The sequence below is a fragment of the Gambusia affinis genome, linkage group LG08 (assembly GCF_019740435.1).
Source record: "Gambusia affinis linkage group LG08, SWU_Gaff_1.0, whole genome shotgun sequence".
NCBI classification, from domain to species: Eukaryota; Metazoa; Chordata; class Actinopteri; order Cyprinodontiformes; family Poeciliidae; genus Gambusia; species Gambusia affinis.
Window position 1 is genome coordinate 12,843,700 of NC_057875.1, and position 19,567 is coordinate 12,863,266.

Here is a 19,567-nt window from a genome sequence, read left to right on the forward strand (position 1 = left end):
TAGTCTTTATACAAATATTTTTTATTCAACGTGCAATAACATTGATGGCCGTTAGAGGGGGCTCACACTAAATGACATACGTTTCTATCCAATGGGACAATGGAGTAAAACAAGACGGCAGCGAATCATCTTCTTCCAGGTAACTTCCTTTCTTTAGTGTGTTGTATTTCCTGATTAGTAAGGAGCATCATATGGACTTAAAAAGCACGTTTTAAAAACAGAGTTTTGGCGTTAGAAGCTCAGTCGCACGCAGTCACGTTTTAACCAGTTAGCAGGACGTTTAGCTCGGTAGTTGTCATGGAAACTCACTAATTACTGAATGTATCCAGCTAGCTAGCAGCCTAAAAGTATTCACTTTTGAGGGGTTTATACCTCTGCTGCTGGCCCCAAACATGAGGAGAATATCCAGGAAGAAAGCTCTGACTCTGGTGAAGGAATTAGATGCTTTCCCCAAAGTGCCTGGGAGCTACGTGGAGACCACAGCCAGCGGAGGGACAGGTACTAGCTAACAACACAAGCACAAACTAGCTGCTACAGCTGCTTTATTAACTGTCAATCTCCGGAACTGTCCTCAGTCTCTCTGGTAGCTTTCTCCCTTATGGCGGTCCTCGCCTTCCTGGAGTTCTTTGTGTACAGAAACACATGGATGAACTATGAATACGAGGTTGACAAAGACTTCACCAGGTAAAAGCTATATCAACATGATCCAGCCTTACCTGCTATGAAGTGTTTGTCCTCATCTATGCTATTCCTCATTTACAGCAAACTCAGGATAAATGTGGACATCACAATAGCCATGAGATGTCAGTGTAAGTGCATACATTTATTACAATTCATATTTTAATAAAATGTTATCTTGTTGGTTTTGTAGTCATGATTGAATTAGTTTTCTGTTATTTAAAATTTAAAGACTGTGTAAAATGGCATTTTCTTATTAAGCTGGCTTATGATTTAAAGTTATTTTTACTGGTAGTTCTCTAATTGGCAACTTGCTATGAGAATAATACATCTTCAAAAGCTACAAATTTAAACTGAAAACTCCGCTTTAGGTGTTTTTTGAGGTTATTTAAGTATATATTTCTTGTGTTTGTGGTGAATCATGCAGACATAGGAGCAGATGTCCTGGATCTGGCAGAGACTATGGTTGCTTCAGACGGTTTAAAATATGAACCAGTGAGTTTTTACTTAACTATTTTTTTCACAGTGCCAACACAGCTCTATTATTCTGACTATTGTTTTTTTTCACATTTCAGGTCAAGTTTGAACTCCCACCAGAGCGAAAACTGTGGCAAATGTAAGTTCAACAACCGTCCCCATGACAAGACAGTTAACTCGAAGCAGCCTACCAATCTGCATATTGGTTTATGAATCTGTGCCTCTGGTGTAAATTGCCTTGAATGGTTGGAAAGACTAGAAAATATAAATTCAGTCAGTTTGCCATTTATTTACCATTTGCTGCCTTTTGTTTTCCACTCCTCTCGGTCAGGACCCTCCTGCACATCCAGGAGCGTCTAAGAGTGGAGCACTCTCTGCAGAACGTTCTCTTCAAGTCTGCAGTGAAAGGAGCTGCTCCTGCTCCGAGTCAAAGGTAAACCCCCTGGCTGACCTCGCGATCAGTATACACACACACACTGATGAACCTGAACATCTTCAGCTTTTACTTTGACCTTTCCCTCTGCAGTGATGATGGCTCCAGTTCACTCAGTGCCTGCAGGATACATGGACACATGTATGTCAACAAAGTGGCAGGGAATTTCCACATCACTATCGGCAAGTATGTACCTCCATCTTTAATTTCATTCTTTGACCTGTAGTTTCTGCGCTAGGCCTTCACTTCACCCCATTGTGTACAACTATTTTTCTTATGCACCAACACAAAGGCTCGTCCGTTGAACCTTATTTGGCTCATGTTAATAAGTCTATTTCCAGCTTTTTTTTTTTTTCATTTGGGGCATTTGACATTATAGTAAAATGAGATCATGACCCCTGATCAAACCAAAATAACCAAGTTTCCTTCAGTTGAGATGAGTTCACTGGACTCACAAAACATTTGCTATGATTAGTGGCCAGCAGCTCCATTTTGATCAAGAAAATAAAAAGACAAAGATCTAAAATAATCAACACCTCCAATTAATTGAGCAGAAAGTTTGACCTTTGACCTATTAATCTCTCCACAGGTCCATACCTCACCCCAGAGGCCACGCCCATCTAGCTGCACTTGTCAGCCACGACTGTAAGATTTTCTCTGAGCTTCTGGTCGCCATGGTAACTCTATATTCACATAATCTGGATTGTTTTGGTTTGTTGTGTTCCAGCTTACAACTTCTCCCACCGAATTGACCACTTGTCTTTTGGAGAAGAGATCCCCGGACTGATCAACCCTCTGGACGGCACAGAAAAGATCACTGCTGACGGTGCCTATGTGTAAATTCTCGATAAGCAGGAACTAACAGGCACTTCTGCTAAAGCCCACATTCATGATTCAACCATCACAACATCCCTCAAAAACCACCATTTTTACTGAGAGGCCAATACAGCGTGCTGTGTCAAACATTATGCATAAACCAGAGTACAAAGTTAATTTTAAGGTTATGGATGGGGTTTATTATATATGTACATAAAAATTATTAAAAACCAGCCTGTAATGACATGCTACATGCTGATATTTTCTCTGCATGGAATCCTCAGCGATTAATGAACGAACAATTCTTGTTTGCAGCAAACCACATGTTTCAGTACTTCATCACCATTGTGCCAACCAAGCTGAACACCTACAAAGTGTCTGCAGAAACACATCAGTACTCGGTCACAGAGCGGGTACGTTTAAATATCGTATTTCAGTTCGGCGTCTGGTCGACTGTTGCTGCGGTTCATGTGTTAAACCCCGATTTTCCTGCAGGAACGCGTTTTAAACCACGCTGCAGGCAGCCATGGAGTCTCAGGGATCTTCATGAAATATGACATAAGCTCACTGATGGTCAGAGTCACCGAGCAGCACATGCCTCTCTGGCAGTTTCTCGTCAGACTTTGCGGCATCGTTGGAGGCATTTTTTCCACGACAGGTAAACGATAGTAGTAGTAACTATACACTGGAGAAGATATGCTAGTTTTCCTTTAGCAATAATTAGTTTATATTTCAGTTTGTAAGGTTAAAAATATATAGATCACAATGTCATGCATCAATTTTCAGTTTTTCTCTTTTATCATTATAATTCAATTCTCAATGATATTCTGTTCTGCTTGAAAACCGAATCATTTGTCGCAAGAATTTCACATTTTTCACACTGTAGGAAATTGTAAAGGATTGACAAAATTGTGGTTCCCTTATCCATCATCTCTGGATAACACCTGCTTTCTGTAGCAGCCTTTTTCTTTGTTAGATTTGTTAGATTGGTTACCCACTAAAATAAGTTGCTTCATAAGTTCATAAGGAATAAATGTGTTTGTGACCGCATGCAGCGTTCTTCCATCAGTGGTTTTAAAAATCCAGCTTTATTTGTTATTCATGGGACTTGAAATGCGTTCTGCAGCGGCCTTCATCTCTTCTCTCTCTCAGGCATGATCCACGGCATGGTGGGATTCGTGGTCGATGTGGTTTGCTGTCGTTTCCAAATGGGGGTCTACAAACGGATGGATGTAAGGCATGACTTTATTTTTTTCCCTCATCTGGTAGTTAATTGCTTCTTGACTTTCTAAATGATTTCCTATTTTCTCCTCCACTGAAGGCTCCTCCAAGCGAACAAGGAGACGGTCAGTTTGTACTTCCTACAGAAAGTTACTCAGAGGAGTGACGGGAAAACTTTTCTTCTGAGCCAGGAGCAACACGATGCTGCGTTTATGTGGGTCAGTTGGGGTTTTTTAAACTTGTACCACCAACAAATATCCAGAAGCTGAAGTTTTCAATAGACATGTGTAGGCCCAGTTTCTGTAAAGCCTTTTTTTTTTTTTTTTAACCAGAACAATTTTCAGATTTCTGAACAGTTATGATATTGAAACCCTGTATGGGTGTACTGTGCCTTTAAAGGGGAATATCATAGCATAATGCTTGTGTTATTGGGGGATAATGTGAATTATAATTATTGAATTTCAAACTGGCAGTGATGCTCTGTCTTGGTTGAAAACTGAATCACGTTTGAAGAATTTATTTATTTGTATTAACATTGGAGATTGTAAAGGATTTGAAATGCTCCCATTTTGCTACACAAGTTTTTCCCCCATTACATCCCAAAGTCAGGAATTAGATCTGTGTTGTCAGTTTCTACTCATGCCATATTCGTTTCTTTTACATGGATACAAATTTGATCCAGCGAAATGAATTATGTGAAACCTCAAAACTTTACAATAAAGTTTTATGAGTCATCCTTTTTCATATTTTGTGTTTGTGTGGCGGTAAAGGGTTTAAAGCACAAATGTCTTTTTTATTTCTTTACTTCACGGTTTGGAAGTTTTATGCTGGAGGTGAAAAGCAGCAATAACATGCTCAAAAGTTTTGAGTTGAATATAGGTTATCAGGTAATATATTCACCCCAATTTTTTCAACCTTCTGAGAGGAAAAGGTGTTAAAAACATGTGATCACAGAAGATTCTCACTTTTTGTTTGCATAAATGCTAAAAAATTATTTATAAACTCTTGGGACATTTTCTAACTATTAAACATTGCAGAAGAGTCTCCAACAAAGTCTGTTTTACACCATGTCAAGAGTTTATTTGACAGTATTTCAGAATATCTTTCAGTAAACAAGTTTTTTGTTTTTTAGCAAAATGTAATATATCAGTACTGTCGCATTTCATAAAAATAGTTGTTCACGTCTTTGAAACTACAGTATCAATGATACAGTAAACCATATTTGTAGGAATACAGCTGTACAAGGTGAATATTACACAATTAACACTACACAATTATACTGGATCTCGATGGGGGGAGGGGGGAAATGAACTTGTCATCCTTCACGAGTTCAATAAGCAGTTTTTCTGTTTTGTTTTGTGTGACGTACAAACCCAGTCACAGCAGGCAGAGGGGGGCAGCCTGGATGGAAACGGAGGGCTGGTTGACATGTTCTCTGAGCTTTTCTACACACGTACAGAAAACACATTTCTACTCCCTAATGACATGTTGGTCAGGGACCTCGCTAAAGCACGAAAGAGACCCCACAGTTCTGTCAGCGTGGAGCCATCCAGACCAGGTGTGGCTGTGGATTAACATCAATCCCTGGGACCCTCGGTGTAAAAGATCTTACTAGTGACCCCAGAATGCAGGTAGCTTCACAAAGAGCCCATTCCCAGCAGTTTCCAGGTCTGGTGTGGGCGTGTCGTCATGCTGTCCTCCGGTACTCAAAAGCTCCAGTGGTTCATTTTTAATAATCTTGCAGAAAGATTTAAATGGCATCCAATTAGAGAACTGCAGGAGAAAATCGACATTCCCTGGAGCGTCTTAGTTTAACAGCAGCGTGCCTTAACCTCGACCAAACCCAACACATTTGGTTATTAAACAAATATGTTTGTGTTCATGGGCTCACCATGGGCCTGTGGCATTAATACAAACCTAATGTTTCCTTAGAGAACAAACAAAAGTGAAACGGAAACCATGACCCACTCTGATGTTTAGCTCGTCTTGATAAACAACTCCACATTACTTCAAGGAGAGGATGTGATGCTACAGGCTACATTTTTCTCCCCGTCTGAATCACTCGGGGGACAATTGCAATAATTGAGACGGCTGATCTTTACAGCTGTAGAGTGCATCCAGATAGATACTGCTTGGCGTTAACGTCTGAAGCAAAAAGAAACCAGGCTCCACATCTCAGCCTGGTTCACCAAGTTCCCAAAAAGCAAATCTCTGCATTAGTTTGAGTAAGGCACTCCGCCTCACCTCATAACCATCGACCTCCTCCTCCCCTCTCCCACAGTGATGTGGTACACTTAGCACAGTTAAAAGGCATAGAAATAGGAGACTGGACAAAGTGTTCCTGTTGGGCATCAGATGAATACACACAGCTTTATAACTCTGCACAATGACTGCATGGTTGAACTGTGATCAGGTTGAGTACACAACTGAGAGAGGAGTAGTATGAGTTCTTACTAAGCCAAATGTTCTCAGTCTTTTGAAAGTGATGAATTAAAAACATCCGATTCATCCTCCAGAGGTGATATTCCCACAGAGCTCTTCAGAAGGACCGACATGTCTGGGATCCATGCACACTAACACCGCCTCCGTTTGCGGTCCGGTTTAGAGTCAGTGTTTGATATGTCGATATGGACAAGGCCATGGAAACAGTGTTCCTAAAATACTGTCCCAGGATACTTATCTGTTTTTTTCTTTATCCTTATTTTGTACAATGTATCTAACTACAACACTGCCTCAAAAACACCAACAGGTCTGCTTTTGAGTATACAAAATGTACATAATTTTCACATCTTCTTTACATTTACAGTATATATTTGTAGGCATGTAACATATGAATCAAGAGCTCCAGCTTCCAACCTCTGTAACACTCAAAAAATTTTTAATCTTCCATCTTCACAGAGAGACGGAGCAAAAAGAAGATTTCCTGTGCTGATGTACAGCAGGGAAAATAAGTATTGAGCACAAAAGATTCTCAGTATATATGTCACTAACAGCTCAAATAATCCAAATACAGTGAATTTAACACCAATTAGTGCATAAATTAGTTTTTAAGTGTAATACATTGGAATGATACAGGGAACAAGTATTGAATACATGAAGAAAAGATACACAAAACAAGTAGAATCTGTCAGAATTTTTTAAAAAAACCTTCTCCCTACCATAACAAACTAATTAAATAAAACATTTTATATTTTGAAGGTAATCTATACTTGACGGCTTTGGTTACAAACTAGACTTCTGAATTTTCCGGTCAGTTTCGTTGGAACAGTAATCCAGAACTGAAAGGAACGTAATTTAACCCACAAACCAGGTCAGTCAAATGCTCCTTTCAAGATTTTGTAAAGAGCTTAAGAATAATCAGAAAAGTTATCCAGGAGCAAAGGGCCACAGAGAGTTTAAGAAAGACCTAGAATGAGGAGAAATGAGAACATTCATGTACTCAACATATATTTTCTCTATGAACATTCACTACACAAGACTCCACTGCTGGAAAAAAAAACCATGTCAAGACTTGTTAACAACTGGAAAAAACAACAAAACAATTTTAACAATTTTGTTCAACACTTATTCCCTGTGCATTTCACTTTTTTGCTCAGATTTCTCTGTTTATTTTATTTTTTTATGTGTATTGGTTTATTTTTTATGTATTTGAGTCGGTTAATACTAAGTAAAATGGTAATGTGTTCAATACTTACTCCCTGTATACCTTCAGACGACCAAGTAAAGGTGTGAAGCTCCACACTTTAAAATGAGATTTGAGCAGCGCTCACATGTGAGGGTCCTTCATCATATTTTAGAAAGTTTCTCCAGTCCTTAAGGTAGTGGGTGTAATAATCTTCTTGTATGAATAAAAATACATGTAAAAACAGACTTCATACGCAGGTGGAGCAGAAATCAGGACAGTGAGATTGAAGGAAGATGCTTTCCTGGTGATGAGAACTGAACACAGAGCCAAACAGTGTGAGGATCCTCTCTACCGGCTCACCGTGGAGGTCCAGGACCTCAGGGTGCCAGGCAGCTTGTCGGGCCCAGGGATGTTCCAGGGCCCCGGGGAGGCAGCTGCGCTCCTCGCTGGAGGACCTTCGATGGTCTTAGAAGGGCAGCACACCCCGCTGTGGCCACCGGCCTTCTCGTCTTCTCTGGGGAACAGATTCCTGGACATCAGCCGTTCCTGGAGGCCGACAGGTCCGTCTCCTCCTCCCGGAGACGCTCCGTTCAGATTCACTGTCACATACGGGTCCCAGGGTGAAACGGCGCCCGCTGCGTGTTTTTGCCGGCCCTTCCTCTCACAACAGGGCGAGCAACTATCCTTCTGCCTCTCTCTTCTGTCAGTGGACCTTCCCATAACCGCTTTGTGAGACAAAGCCCGAGGCGGCTTTTCTCCAGGTGCAGGGTTCACCTCTCCAGACCCCTGAAGGGTTCCCTGCCCCACGTTGACGCACTTCTGCTCAGTGGACCTGCCACCTATTGCCCTTCTGATGGAGCTGTGGTCTGTCAGCAGCGGAGCTTTGTCTGCCATGCACACTTTGGCCTCTAGATGGAGCCGATGAGTGGAGTCTGGGGATGAAGCTGGATGGGAGGGAAGTAATGGATTCAGATGTGGTTCCAGGGTCACTTCCTGCAGGGCAGAGTGGGCTGTAGAAAGGGAATCCCAGGGGCCGACACAGTCTGTCGCAGAGAGAAAATAATTTACAGGACCGGCATGAGAGAACAGCACAGCCATCACGCACATGCAAACAGAGAGAGAGTATAAGACTAGAGAAAAAAAAAAAGAACAAGCTGCATGCTTGAAGATATTACACACATTTAGGTTGTGTGAAATATTTCACAACCCTCAGCATGCTGCAGTCTCTTCAAACCATTCTGCATACAGATAAAGTTCTGGCTGAAAGCTTACATCCATTCATCACAGGGTTTTGGGTGCTAATCACACACATTATGTTGGTTCTCAAATTTCTCCTCTGTCACAAACATTTTCTTTCTGGCATTTTCTGAGGCCTCTTCTTGACCGAATTCCTTCTTTAATTGTTTTGTTTTCTCTAGCGGACTCTCTTTTTGAGAATATTTGGCAGAACTTATTCTCATCCTGCTTTAGCGATTATTGGTGAAACTCCCAACAGGACAAATTTCAACTCTTCAACTGTGGAGTAACCTGGAGAACTGCTGTAACAGTGTTCCTAGAGAGCCTGGCCTCTTCCAAACGTTCTTGTGAACCTCTGCTCATTGCGGTCAAATAGATCAACATTTTCTCGTCTAACAATAAAACTTTTCTCCTTTAGGCTTTCCGTTTGTCTTTGTGACCAGTTTCAAATTTCAGGTGTGCTTTTGAAGCAGGTGCTTCCCTTTTAGCTGCGACCTACTTACTTTACATTGACGTTAAACTGGAGTCACTGTGGTGATCCAACATCAAAACACTGACCTCACCCCAATTGAGAATTTACGGACTCTGTTCAAAAGCCAGCTTGAAGCCAGAAAAACAAGTCACTTAAATCAACTTCACAATTTCTGCCAAGAAGAATGATCAAGTATGCAGACAGTATTAAGCCAGAAGCCTGCAGAAAATTGCGAGTGAAGTGGAACTCACTATAGGACATTAGTGGAAGTATAAGTATTTATTTAAGGCTGGGATTTGAGAAAGTTAAAACAAATGCACTCAGTTTTAAGCAATCATTCCACCCTGGAAAAAAAGAACAGTTCAATAAAAGTGTGAAATTATTAATAGAGTATTAAAACCAATAATGATTGCATGTAAACTTCTGGCCAGAAATGCTTGGGCTGGTTTGTTAGCCAGGCATTAATGATCACATATGCATGCATGCAGAAAGCACACAGAGTAGTGTGTATGTTAAGACATGCAGTTTTCCACGAACCGTGTCCTTAGAGTGGCCCATTAGGAAGAAATAGGGGGAGCTTAGTGTGTCACCTTTCATACACATGGAGAGGTTGGAAGGAACCATTCCTGAGGGAAGGCAAGTAAAGGCCTAAACCAATCATTAGACTCACAGCAGATGGGTTACACTACATGAAGGACGTTACAGATGTACCAACAGTTTTTGAAGAAATAATTAAATATACACGGATGAGTTTAATTTCAGACAAGAGAAGAGAAAAGCAAGGGTAAAATGTAGCAAGTTATCAACGATTGATTTGAAGTTCATAACCCAAACACAGAGAAAGCCTGGCAAGAATGGCAGAAGACGCATCTGTTGTCAGAGAGAGGTCGGGTGGAAAGATGGAGCCGTTTAGGGGATTCTCTCTGTGCCAGGAGAACCCACCATATTCTGGGACCTGTCCGGTGCCCCTCTTCAGCAGGAGCCTGACCCGCCTGCCTCCCGCCTTTATGAGTTCAATGGCGCGGGCATGAGTCATGTCCCGGGTGCTGTCTCCGTTAATCTCTATTATTTGATCCCCCACCTACACACACACACACACACACACACACACACCCACAGGAGAAGGTTCAGTCCTGTCAGTCTCTGGTTGCCCCTGAAAACCTTTTATATCACTTAATTCTTAATTCACTACTTTGCAAGTTTATTCACATTACTGGACTTTCTCACATTTTGATTACAACCACAAAATTCATTTTATATTATTAGGATGTTCATGATGTAGAGAAATAGAGTTTAGGGGTGGACGATATGGACTTAAAATATTATTAGGATATTTTGTAATACTATTGTAACAACTATAAAAATTATGGCATGACTGTATGACTTGTGACTTCATGGCACCACAAACCCAAATATTGTAAAAACATTCCCAGGTCAGGGATGAGATTGAAGAGATGTTTAACCTTTAACTTAGTACACCTGAAATAAGACAAAACTAACTTGCAAGTAACTGTTCAACAATATATAAGAGCTTGTTTTAAGTCAATTATTCATTACTATTGATAAAAAAGTCCTAGTTCCACTGGCAGATTGTTTCTCTCATAACATGGAAAATTTTTATTTATAAGTGAAATAAATTTCAAGATATTTGCACCTAAAATAAAAGTGGACCTAAAATACTTGGTAAAATTTTGTGTTTTTGCCGTTGTAGCATCAAAAAAAAAGGTTCAACAAAGTACTGATTTGCAAAAACACAAATGAATGTCTCGTGTTTGAAACTGTTATTTATAAAAACATTTTTAAAACCATTTTTTTGTTTACACTTTATAATTATGCACCATTTTGAAATGGTCTTTCAGTTAATATCCCACAACGAAACGTGGGACAGTTCAAGGGGTGTGAATACTTGTGCGAAGCTCTGCGACGATTACGATCCGAGACGTTGTCTCACCCTCATCCTCCCGTTCCGTATTGCGGGCCCGTCCTCTGCAAGCCGCAGCACAAACAGGTCCATGCTGTACTCTCTGCCCCCACGAATGCTAAAGCCGAAACCCTTTGCACTTTTCTCCAGCTCCACCGTGAAATAATCATAGTCCTGCAGAACAAATATGAGGGCTCCCATTAACTACTGCATATAATTACTATTCCAAAAAGCAATAATCCTGATTGATTAATCTGCATTGTGTTACAAATCTGCATACAAATTGGAAGTCTATGAAACAGGGGAGGATAGTTCTGGCTCTACCTGTGGTCTGAAGTCAGCGGGGATTCCCAGAGGGAACTGCGCTGCTGCAGGATGCTGCCTGAAGTCCAGAAGGCCGGGCGGGTGTCGGTAGTCCAGCGTCGGTGGCTGGCGGTAATCAGTGACCGGAGGGTGACGATAGTCCACAGGAGGCTGCCGGTAGTCGGTGAACGGAGGGTGACGGAAATCCGGTTTGACATCCTGCCTTGCCTTTACCTCTGACCTGAAATGAAGGGAAATCAGCAACAAGATGATGACTGCGCTTTGTGTCACAAGGAGGAGAGCGGTGTTTTTAAGAATAGCCTCAGTGGAGTCCACTGGAGGTTAATCAGTAGAGAAATAACTAACATACCAGGAAAACGGTGGGTAAGAATTCCTGCATGCGTGCAGATGGAGATAAAGGATGGAAATAAGAATTCCAGTTTTAAAGCTTTTCTCAGTTCCTTTTTATAAAACTGGTATAAATTTACAGCTCTGGGAGTGCTACTCTGTGAGTCCTGGCCTGGGACTTGCATACCTATCAAAGCAAGAGCTCACACTTTCATAGTTTTGACACGTAACACGGCCTGATTGCAGTGCTCCTGAATTATAGAACAGATATCATATGGTAAATTATTCACCGACGCTAGGCGCTAAGTGGTGTTATGCAACTCGGCCGGCCTGAGACCGAGACTCTGACTGGGATGAAAACTGTCTGCCGTCACACGTTTTTCCCTGTGAACTTTATGGCATTCAAGAGGAAGAAGAAATTCTCTCCTCTGCACAAAATCTGTTTCTGTTCCTTGTGGAGATGTCATATCCCTTTCTTCCATTACCAAAGACGTTACTGACACGCTGAACGTTTCTCTTCAGCCCAGCTCACCTGCCGTCATGGAGGTAGAGCTGCGGAGGAAGGCCAGAGGGTTGGGTGACCGGGCTCTGCTGGGTTCCAGCTGGTGCAGGCTGGGAGGCTGCTGGTGCAGGAGGCCCGCCCACCGTTTGGTTAGTATGAGCTGCTGTCTGGCCGGGCTGGACCGGTGCTTGACCCGGCTGCTGAGCCGTCGTTTGGCCAGACTGAGTGGCCATTTGGCTTGACTGGGAGCCTCCTTGGCTTGGCTGGGCTACAGGACTGGGCTGGGTCTGTGGGCTGTGTTTCTGGGTCATGGGGCTCTGTTTCTCTGAGTTGGGTCCAGACAGGGAACCTGGGACAGACAGAAGGTTGAAACCAAATTTTATCCAAGCAGAAAAGCCAGGCTGAAAATAGAAAGAACTCTGAAGAGAAGAAAATATGTCAAATGAAGAAAATCCACCAAATTGTTGGTTTAATACAATAAATGGCCTTTCAAAAGTGTTTGTCCTGAAACTTCTTACATTTTAGCACCTTATAACCACAACATTCAGTGTATTTTATTCACATTTCACGTAGTCAACACAACAAACTGTGTTGCACTTTATTAGCCCTCCTGTAAAATGACAAGTTCAAGAGGTATAAAAACTTATATACAGTAACACAAGTGGCAAAGATTGCTAATGGCCTACAGATGCTTAATAATTGAATAGCATCTGGTCTTACTTTCTTCTGGTATGATGTGCAGCGTGACGGTTAGTCCAGCATCTTTGATGAGCTTGACGATATCTGCATGAGGCATGCTGATGATGGACTGTCCATTCACGGCCAGGATTCGGTCTCCCACCTTCAGCTTCCCACATCTGTCTGCAGGGCTTCCCTCAATAATACGTCCAATTTTATGAGGCACAGCTAGAAACAGACAATAGCAAAGTTAGAGCTGCTAGCAGTTTTGAGGATGGAGATGTCAAAAGGTAAACATTAATATTTAGGCATGTTTCAAAGTCAAGAAAGGCATGAAGTCCTGCTTTCAAAATATAAACGTAAGCAAAAGTATTGAGACATGTAATCCTGCTTTCAGACTGAAAATATGTCCTCTCTAATTAAGGCAGAATAATTCCCCCGTAATATTGCAGCAGAAGTCGATTCCCCGTCTTTGTGGGGCCTGAGGATGAACTCACTGATTACTGTGGTGTTCTCCGGTCTGTTCAGGGAGCTGATGATGACGAAGCCAAAGCCCTCATTCTCCTTGCGGTGAATGACCACGTCGCTGGTCTGCAGAGCGGACCCCTCCGGGGCTGAGGTTGCAGCTGGAGCGTTTGTAGTCGCGGGGACGGGTGCGGAGGCTGCGTCGCTGCGCGGAGAGCTGTGCTGCGTCGACACAGAACCAGGACTCCGGCCGTTCACCGGGCAAGGCTCTCCTGATGGAAACGAGAGGAAAAGAGCTGCTGTAACTGTAAAACCAATCTGTCTGTTAACGGTGCTTTAAAGTCAAACTGAACAGTGAGAACTAAAGGTAACGTGTTGTTAAGCAGTGGATGTAAATGTCTGGTTAAGACTGTCACAATAGCAAATTCTGCTGGACGATGAATTGCCCCAGAACTTATTGCGATAAACGATAATGTTGTTTTGAGACCATTTTCAAGTAATATAATAGTAATAATGGCATAATAATGCAAGAATAAATTTTAAATTCTAATGAATATTTGAAGACATTTGAAATATCCAAAATAAATAAAGAAAACAACAGAAACAACAAATAAAATTAATTATAAAGTCTGCAAACAAATTAACCTTTAAAAAAAAAAAAGGGATAGTTGAGACCAAAGCACCAACCTGAAGACTTTTATCATAAAATTTTTGGTAAAAAGAGATTAAAAAAAAAGAAAAACTATAAATCAAGCCGATGAATATTATTGAGTTTCTTTTAATTTATCATCCGATAAATTGGTTTATTGTGACAGGCCTACGTCTGGTTTCAGTTCTACATGTACAATCTCCTACCACAGAAAAGGCTTGTGAGAGAAGAACACACTGATCCTCAATGCAGCCTATCTGCATGTGCGTCTTGTCCAAGTCATATTTTTTAATCTGATGCCAATGTACTGAGCAGCTTGTTCTCCAATTGTAGTAAAAAGACAAAAACAAGTAGAAGAAATAAAACCTGTCCTCACCGGGCATCTGCACTCTCCTCCTCACAGTCAAGCTGACTTGACCATTGCGGGCGGCGGCGTGCATCAAGTCAATGACGTATTTGTGCGGTTTCCCAGCAACCACGTTTTTATCCACTGAAATTAGCTCGTCCCCGGGTCGAAGCCGGCCGTCGCGCTCAGCGGGAGTGTTCTCTATTATAGCGCCAATAACAATCTGTTCAAAGACAATCAATATTAGCAGCGCAGATGAAGGTGAAGAAGACGAGCAGGAGGCAACAGTGTAGAGACACAAAAATGGAGGACCCTGTTTAACCTTTCAAATAATCTGCAGCCAAACTCTCCCAGTTTACCACAGTCATGCTGTTTTATTAGCAAGGCGTTACCTTCAGTATGGGAGGCAGTGAGCAGTTAGAGAGTTAGAGTGTTGGTGTGTAAATTACAGCGTGTCTAAAAAATGCATCTCCTTGTTAAAATATTCATCCTCCTGAAACTTCTTCACATTTTGCCACAAACATCAATGTATCTTATAGGGATTACAGGTGATAGATCAACACAAAGCAACCAGTAAAAAATCTGAAAAGTCTAGAGCATATTTGCATTCATCCCTCCAGAGTCCATGCTTTGCAGAATCACTCTTTGCTGTGGTTACAGCTGCAGGTTTTTTGGGTTTTGTCTCCATCAGCTTTTCTCATCCAGAGTCATCTTCTCTTTTTCCTCTTTTCCAAAATAATCCAGTCAGATTAGAGGGAGTGAATCTGTGGACATACAATTTCAAGTCTAGACATAAACTCAGTTAGATTTATGTCTAACCATTCTGTTGAATACAAGCTTTGATTTAAATGTAGTTTGATTCCCCAGTATTTATCTTTATTGATATTCCCATCATCTCATGCCAGAATCTCTGTCTCTTTTGGAAAAAAAAAGCATCCCAACAGCATGATACTCCCACCACTACATTTCATGGTGGTTTCCAAAACATTTGGTCTTATGCCACTCGTCGCTAATATTCCCAAGCAGTTAAGATTTGTCAACAAAATTCTTCCACCTGAGCTGCGGATCTCTGCAGTTCCCCTCGAGCTACCATGAGCCTCTCAGCTGCTCCCCTGATTAAATATTCTCCTCTGTTTGCCACGCCTTCATTACTTTACGCTGGATGACCAGATAAAATCCCAATAAAACACATCTGAGTCTGTAATCATAACATGACAAAATGTGGAGAAGTATAAAAGGTGTGATTATATTTGCAAGGGTCTGCATGTTGCTAACAGAGTGTGTGGTGTAGCAGTAGATGGATGTAGGATGAGTGTGGGGTGTGATGAGGTTAAATAAGTGTGTGGTCCAGCCCGTCCCATACGAGCCTTGTCACGGGCGTCCGGACTCACAGCCTGCACGGCCTCGTCTCCCCCCAGGATGCGAAAGCCGAAGCCCGTTTTCTCCCTCAGCAGATGCACCTCCACCTCCTCGTACTCAGGACCTAAAGTTAACACACAGACAGTTTAAAAACGCTCATGTTGCCATGTTGGATTTAGAAGGAGACCGATGCAGTTTTGGTGTCCTCCTAATAACAAAAAAATAATAGACTGATAGAGATACACATCAGTTTCAGGGGTAATAAAGTCTTTTTTAAACTTAAAATAAAACAAAACAAATTCTTCATTCATACAAGAAAGTGACTCCAAGCCTATACGTAAGTAAGCCAAGCCTGCGAAATGTGATGCAACACTTCCTAAAATATACCAAAACAAAGGAGACAGTTTTTCCCCGAGCAAAATGTTTTTAAAGAGCATACAAAGAGCAAAAAAGGGGCATTGCCTTTCACATAACAAAGGCTAAACTGTGGTGAAAAAAAGAAATATATAAATGTGTTTACATGACTAAATGGGATTGAAGGTGGATGCTGATTTTTAACTGGGATAAGCAGGAATTGACTTTTACCAATTTAGTTTAAATAGCAAGGGACTCGTGGGGTAAAAAAGTCAAATTTTTAATATAATTTATGGCCTAAATTAAGTCGAGGATTGTCCTGCATGTCCGATGCGACGGGGTCAAAGGTGATGTAAGATCCAGAGCTACGAGATGTCGGGGGTTTTAACAGTGGTAAAGTATTTACTCAAAGGAAGATATTTTTAGTTTTACAACATAGCATGTCTAAACTTTGGAGGTGGTGGCTTCCTGCACTTACGTCTGCTCTCATAGATGGCCCTCGACTTCTCATAAAGGTCATAAGGGTCGGGTTTGTTCAGGTCAAAGCCCTCTGTGGAGTCGGGTACAGATGTGCGGTGATGTGGTTGGTTTGGGAAGGGCGTGCCAGGCGGCAGAACCGGGCCGGACAGGTTCGTCTGAGGGCTGCCCTGAGGGTCCCACTGATTAAATAGCAATAATAATAAAACACAAAACAAGCAACATTTAATTTCACTAATCTATAATACACAGCTCTATTTTTAGTTCACTGCATGGAGGTTCTTGAGTCACCTTGACTTTGCTGTTATGCTTTTTAAATAGCCAGATTTTGGTATAATGTTCTGAAGTCAATTAAAAGTTTTTCAGGTCTTCAGTGTCTCTCAAAGTTGTTTTTTTTTTTTTTTTTTTACATTTTCTGGATTTAATCTTTCACTTTAACTTTCTTAGCTGATTATTGTCAGACAATTATTTTTCCCCTGGTCTGGTAGTCACTCCAGCTAAATATAATCAAATATTATTTCTGCACAAAAAAGGAAAACTTTAGCATCAAACTAATCTAAGTAGCACATTTTGTAATAAGAAGTATTTCATAAAGTTAAAATAGTCCTCTTTTTTAGTAGAACATATTTGAATACATTTTAAATAGTATTTTAGCACCAGCAAGTTGAGTCATAACTAATTCTTGGTTGAAATTTTGAAATAAAGTGACAGATCAGCTAAAGGATAATTTATTTTTCAGGTTTTCAATTATTTTTTCAAAATTTTCTAAAGAAATGACCAATATATACACTTCATCTGCAGCAATTAGTTTCTTCAGGCCAGAGACGTCTTTTGTCCTTTACTTTCATTATTTTAGTAACAGGTTGCACACTGTAATGCAAGGACTTCTTTCAAAGAGTTTAATTTTAAAAGACCTTCAAAAAACATGAAACCTCACTGACGAAAGACACATTTGGGAGTTTAGAAGGACAATGCTATGGGTGGTTTGAAGTTTTTTACTCTTTTTCGAATGTGTACAGGTTGTTTATTTATTCATGCTTTTCTTCTGAAGACACATTTAAAAGTCATGCCACAGATTTTTGTGTTGTTAGTATTTCAACAAGTGTACCAAATGAAAACTAATTACAGGGAGATTAAAACTACATGGCTAACTTCATTCAAAAACAGCAGGGAACATGTGAGGAAACATGTAAACAAAGCAGGAAAATAATCCCCTGACCTCTGACATGCTAATTATGTGAGCTAAATTTATTTAAATGTTGTGCTTCAGTGATTCTATTATACAGAGAAGTAAAAATAACTATGTGGGTGATGGTAGATGTGCAGACAATCAAACATTTATAAATATTCTTCTTTTAGACCTAAATGATGTGCATTTTTAAGTTTTTAATGAATTGGCAAATAAGTAACACTAATATAAAAAAGCTTTGCTTCAGCCTATATAAACAGAGTTAGCTAAAATGGATTGTTTTACTCTAGATCTTTGGAATAGGCTTCAAAATATAATTAATCTATTCATACTTTAAAACTTGGGACAAAATGTGTAATTATTGTATTTAGTCTTATTGATTTTTTTTCTGATCAATCATTTGTACATTTGCTTTCTTTCTATCTTTTCTTCTTTGAACTGTTCTGATTATGTTTTTAATTGTTATTATTATTAGTATTTAGTTTGTTAGTAGCAGTAACGTACTTGTTTGGACGCCTTCCATGGGGAGATGTGACCTGTGGGAAACAAAAAAGAAAAAAAAACTGCTTACAGAAAATAAACAGACACGATTTGCTACAAAGTTACAAAACAAAATCTATGTATAAATAAGTAGATAAGAGAGCGATAAACAAGCAAAACCCTTTTTTGTTTGGAAAGTAACAAAATATCTCGGCGATGATTTCGGGTTTGTGTCACTTTCCCTAAACAATTTTTGCCGTTGCGTTTGTTTTCAACATTTTTACATCATTAGCTGTAGGCCCGAAGCGCGCACTCCCAACCATAAGCACACACACTTTTCTCTGCAAGTCGCTTTTCATCTGCATAAAAGAAGCAGGAAGAGCTATATCACAACAACACACCCATGAACACAGCTCCCTTGTGACTCTGAATCTAAGGGATACAGTCCATTTGTGCTGCTCAGACCCAAATACATACATTTAGATGTGCAGCAGCTGCCTTGTAAAAAAATCTGACTGCATCTGAAACTCCACTCACATGGACTGAAATGCATAAACCTTCTCCTAAAGCTGCACTCCTGCATGAATCCTTTAGCTGAGATGGGTGCCTGTATAAAATCCCTTGGAGAATTCAAGTAGTTAATATTTATTAAGTTTATGACATTTCACGAAAAATGTCAGGGAGCACTAAGAGGAATATATTTCTGGAATGACTCTCCAACTTCATCTGCTTGCGCTAAAGCTACAATCCAGCTTTATCCTGGAAAATCAGCCGATCACTTGAGAAATAACTTGTCACCTACAGAACAAAATGCCATTGTCAGTTTGTTTTGCTATTTTCTTGTAAATTGTTATCTGATTAAAATATAAAAGCACACAAAGCAAACTCATCAGGATTCCTGATTCATTTTCAGGTTTTCTTTCTTCAAATGTGCTTACTTGTGTTTTGCAAACTGCAGAACATTAACATTATCTTTGATCTGCATAGAGGAGAAGGAAAAAGACTCATGGAGGAAGGTTTAGAACAGAGCTGGATTGGTTCATTAATACAGATATAAAGAATAAGATCTAATAAATAAATAAATGTGATTTCATATGTTTCTTGGATTGTCACCTTGCCTCATTTGAAATTTGCTTCATAAATGACCACAAATTGACCCAAAAACCTCATCACTCAGTCCTTTTGAAATTACTTTTCAAGTCCTGATAAGTAATTTCCTGCATCACCTGCGTAAAAAAGTTGATCAGAAGTTAAAAACGGAGAAGCTGCTCAGTAAAGTTTAGGTACTAGTAGATTGTCTACTTTGATAAATCCATATTGGGGCATCATTTTAGGCAACCAGAAAAAAAACAGGTACACTGAGGACGTTAAGATGATCATTTCTTCAATGTTTGCAAAGGGTGCTAAATTAAAATGTCCTTTCAAACATCCCAGTTTGTTATAAACTGAGATGTTTTTGATCATCTCTAGTAAAAAATGTAAAAATCAAACTTGAATAGGGTAGTTTTTCACCGAACAGAGATGCTCTAAATCACATT

General features: G+C 40.3%; 2 protein-coding genes across 10 annotated transcripts in view; one reads left to right on the forward strand and one right to left on the reverse strand.

Annotated features, from left to right (window-relative positions):
- Window positions 1–56: 56 nt before the first annotated feature.
- LOC122835991 (endoplasmic reticulum-Golgi intermediate compartment protein 2-like) lies at window positions 57–6,761 on the forward strand. The gene is made up of 14 exons (XM_044125564.1): window positions 57–139; window positions 334–498; window positions 576–684; window positions 763–809; window positions 1,106–1,173; window positions 1,254–1,294; window positions 1,487–1,588; window positions 1,682–1,774; window positions 2,178–2,233; window positions 2,316–2,414; window positions 2,720–2,817; window positions 2,900–3,062; window positions 3,557–3,636; window positions 3,726–6,761. Exons 2-14 carry the CDS (start codon window positions 393–395, stop codon window positions 3,789–3,791), a joined length of 1,128 nt encoding a protein of 375 aa, XP_043981499.1. The 5' UTR covers window positions 57–139; window positions 334–392; the 3' UTR covers window positions 3,792–6,761.
- LOC122835990 (membrane-associated guanylate kinase, WW and PDZ domain-containing protein 2-like) overlaps window positions 3,929–19,567 on the reverse strand; it is a 120,027-nt gene continuing 104,388 nt past the window's right edge. For 2 of the 9 annotated variants that reach the window (XM_044125558.1, XM_044125557.1), the window contains exons 12-23: window positions 18,054–18,085; window positions 16,362–16,542; window positions 15,562–15,653; window positions 14,201–14,393; window positions 13,208–13,471; window positions 12,753–12,938; window positions 12,063–12,381; window positions 11,553–11,576; window positions 11,204–11,423; window positions 10,910–11,053; window positions 9,901–10,039; window positions 3,929–8,293 (exon numbers count right to left, since the gene is read on the reverse strand). In XM_044125558.1, the coding sequence (XP_043981493.1) occupies window positions 7,599–8,293; window positions 9,901–10,039; window positions 10,910–11,053; window positions 11,204–11,423; window positions 11,553–11,576; window positions 12,063–12,381; window positions 12,753–12,938; window positions 13,208–13,471; window positions 14,201–14,393; window positions 15,562–15,653; window positions 16,362–16,542; window positions 18,054–18,085 (2,489 nt within the window). In that variant the 3' untranslated portion in view covers window positions 3,929–7,598. Of the gene's footprint in view, window positions 8,294–9,495; window positions 9,585–9,900; window positions 10,040–10,909; window positions 11,054–11,203; window positions 11,424–11,552; window positions 11,577–12,062; window positions 12,382–12,752; window positions 12,939–13,207; window positions 13,472–14,200; window positions 14,394–15,537; window positions 15,654–16,361; window positions 16,543–18,053; window positions 18,086–19,567 lie in introns of all 9 variants that reach the window. The other 7 variants (XM_044125554.1, XM_044125561.1, XM_044125562.1 and 4 more) reach the window with 6 other exon arrangements.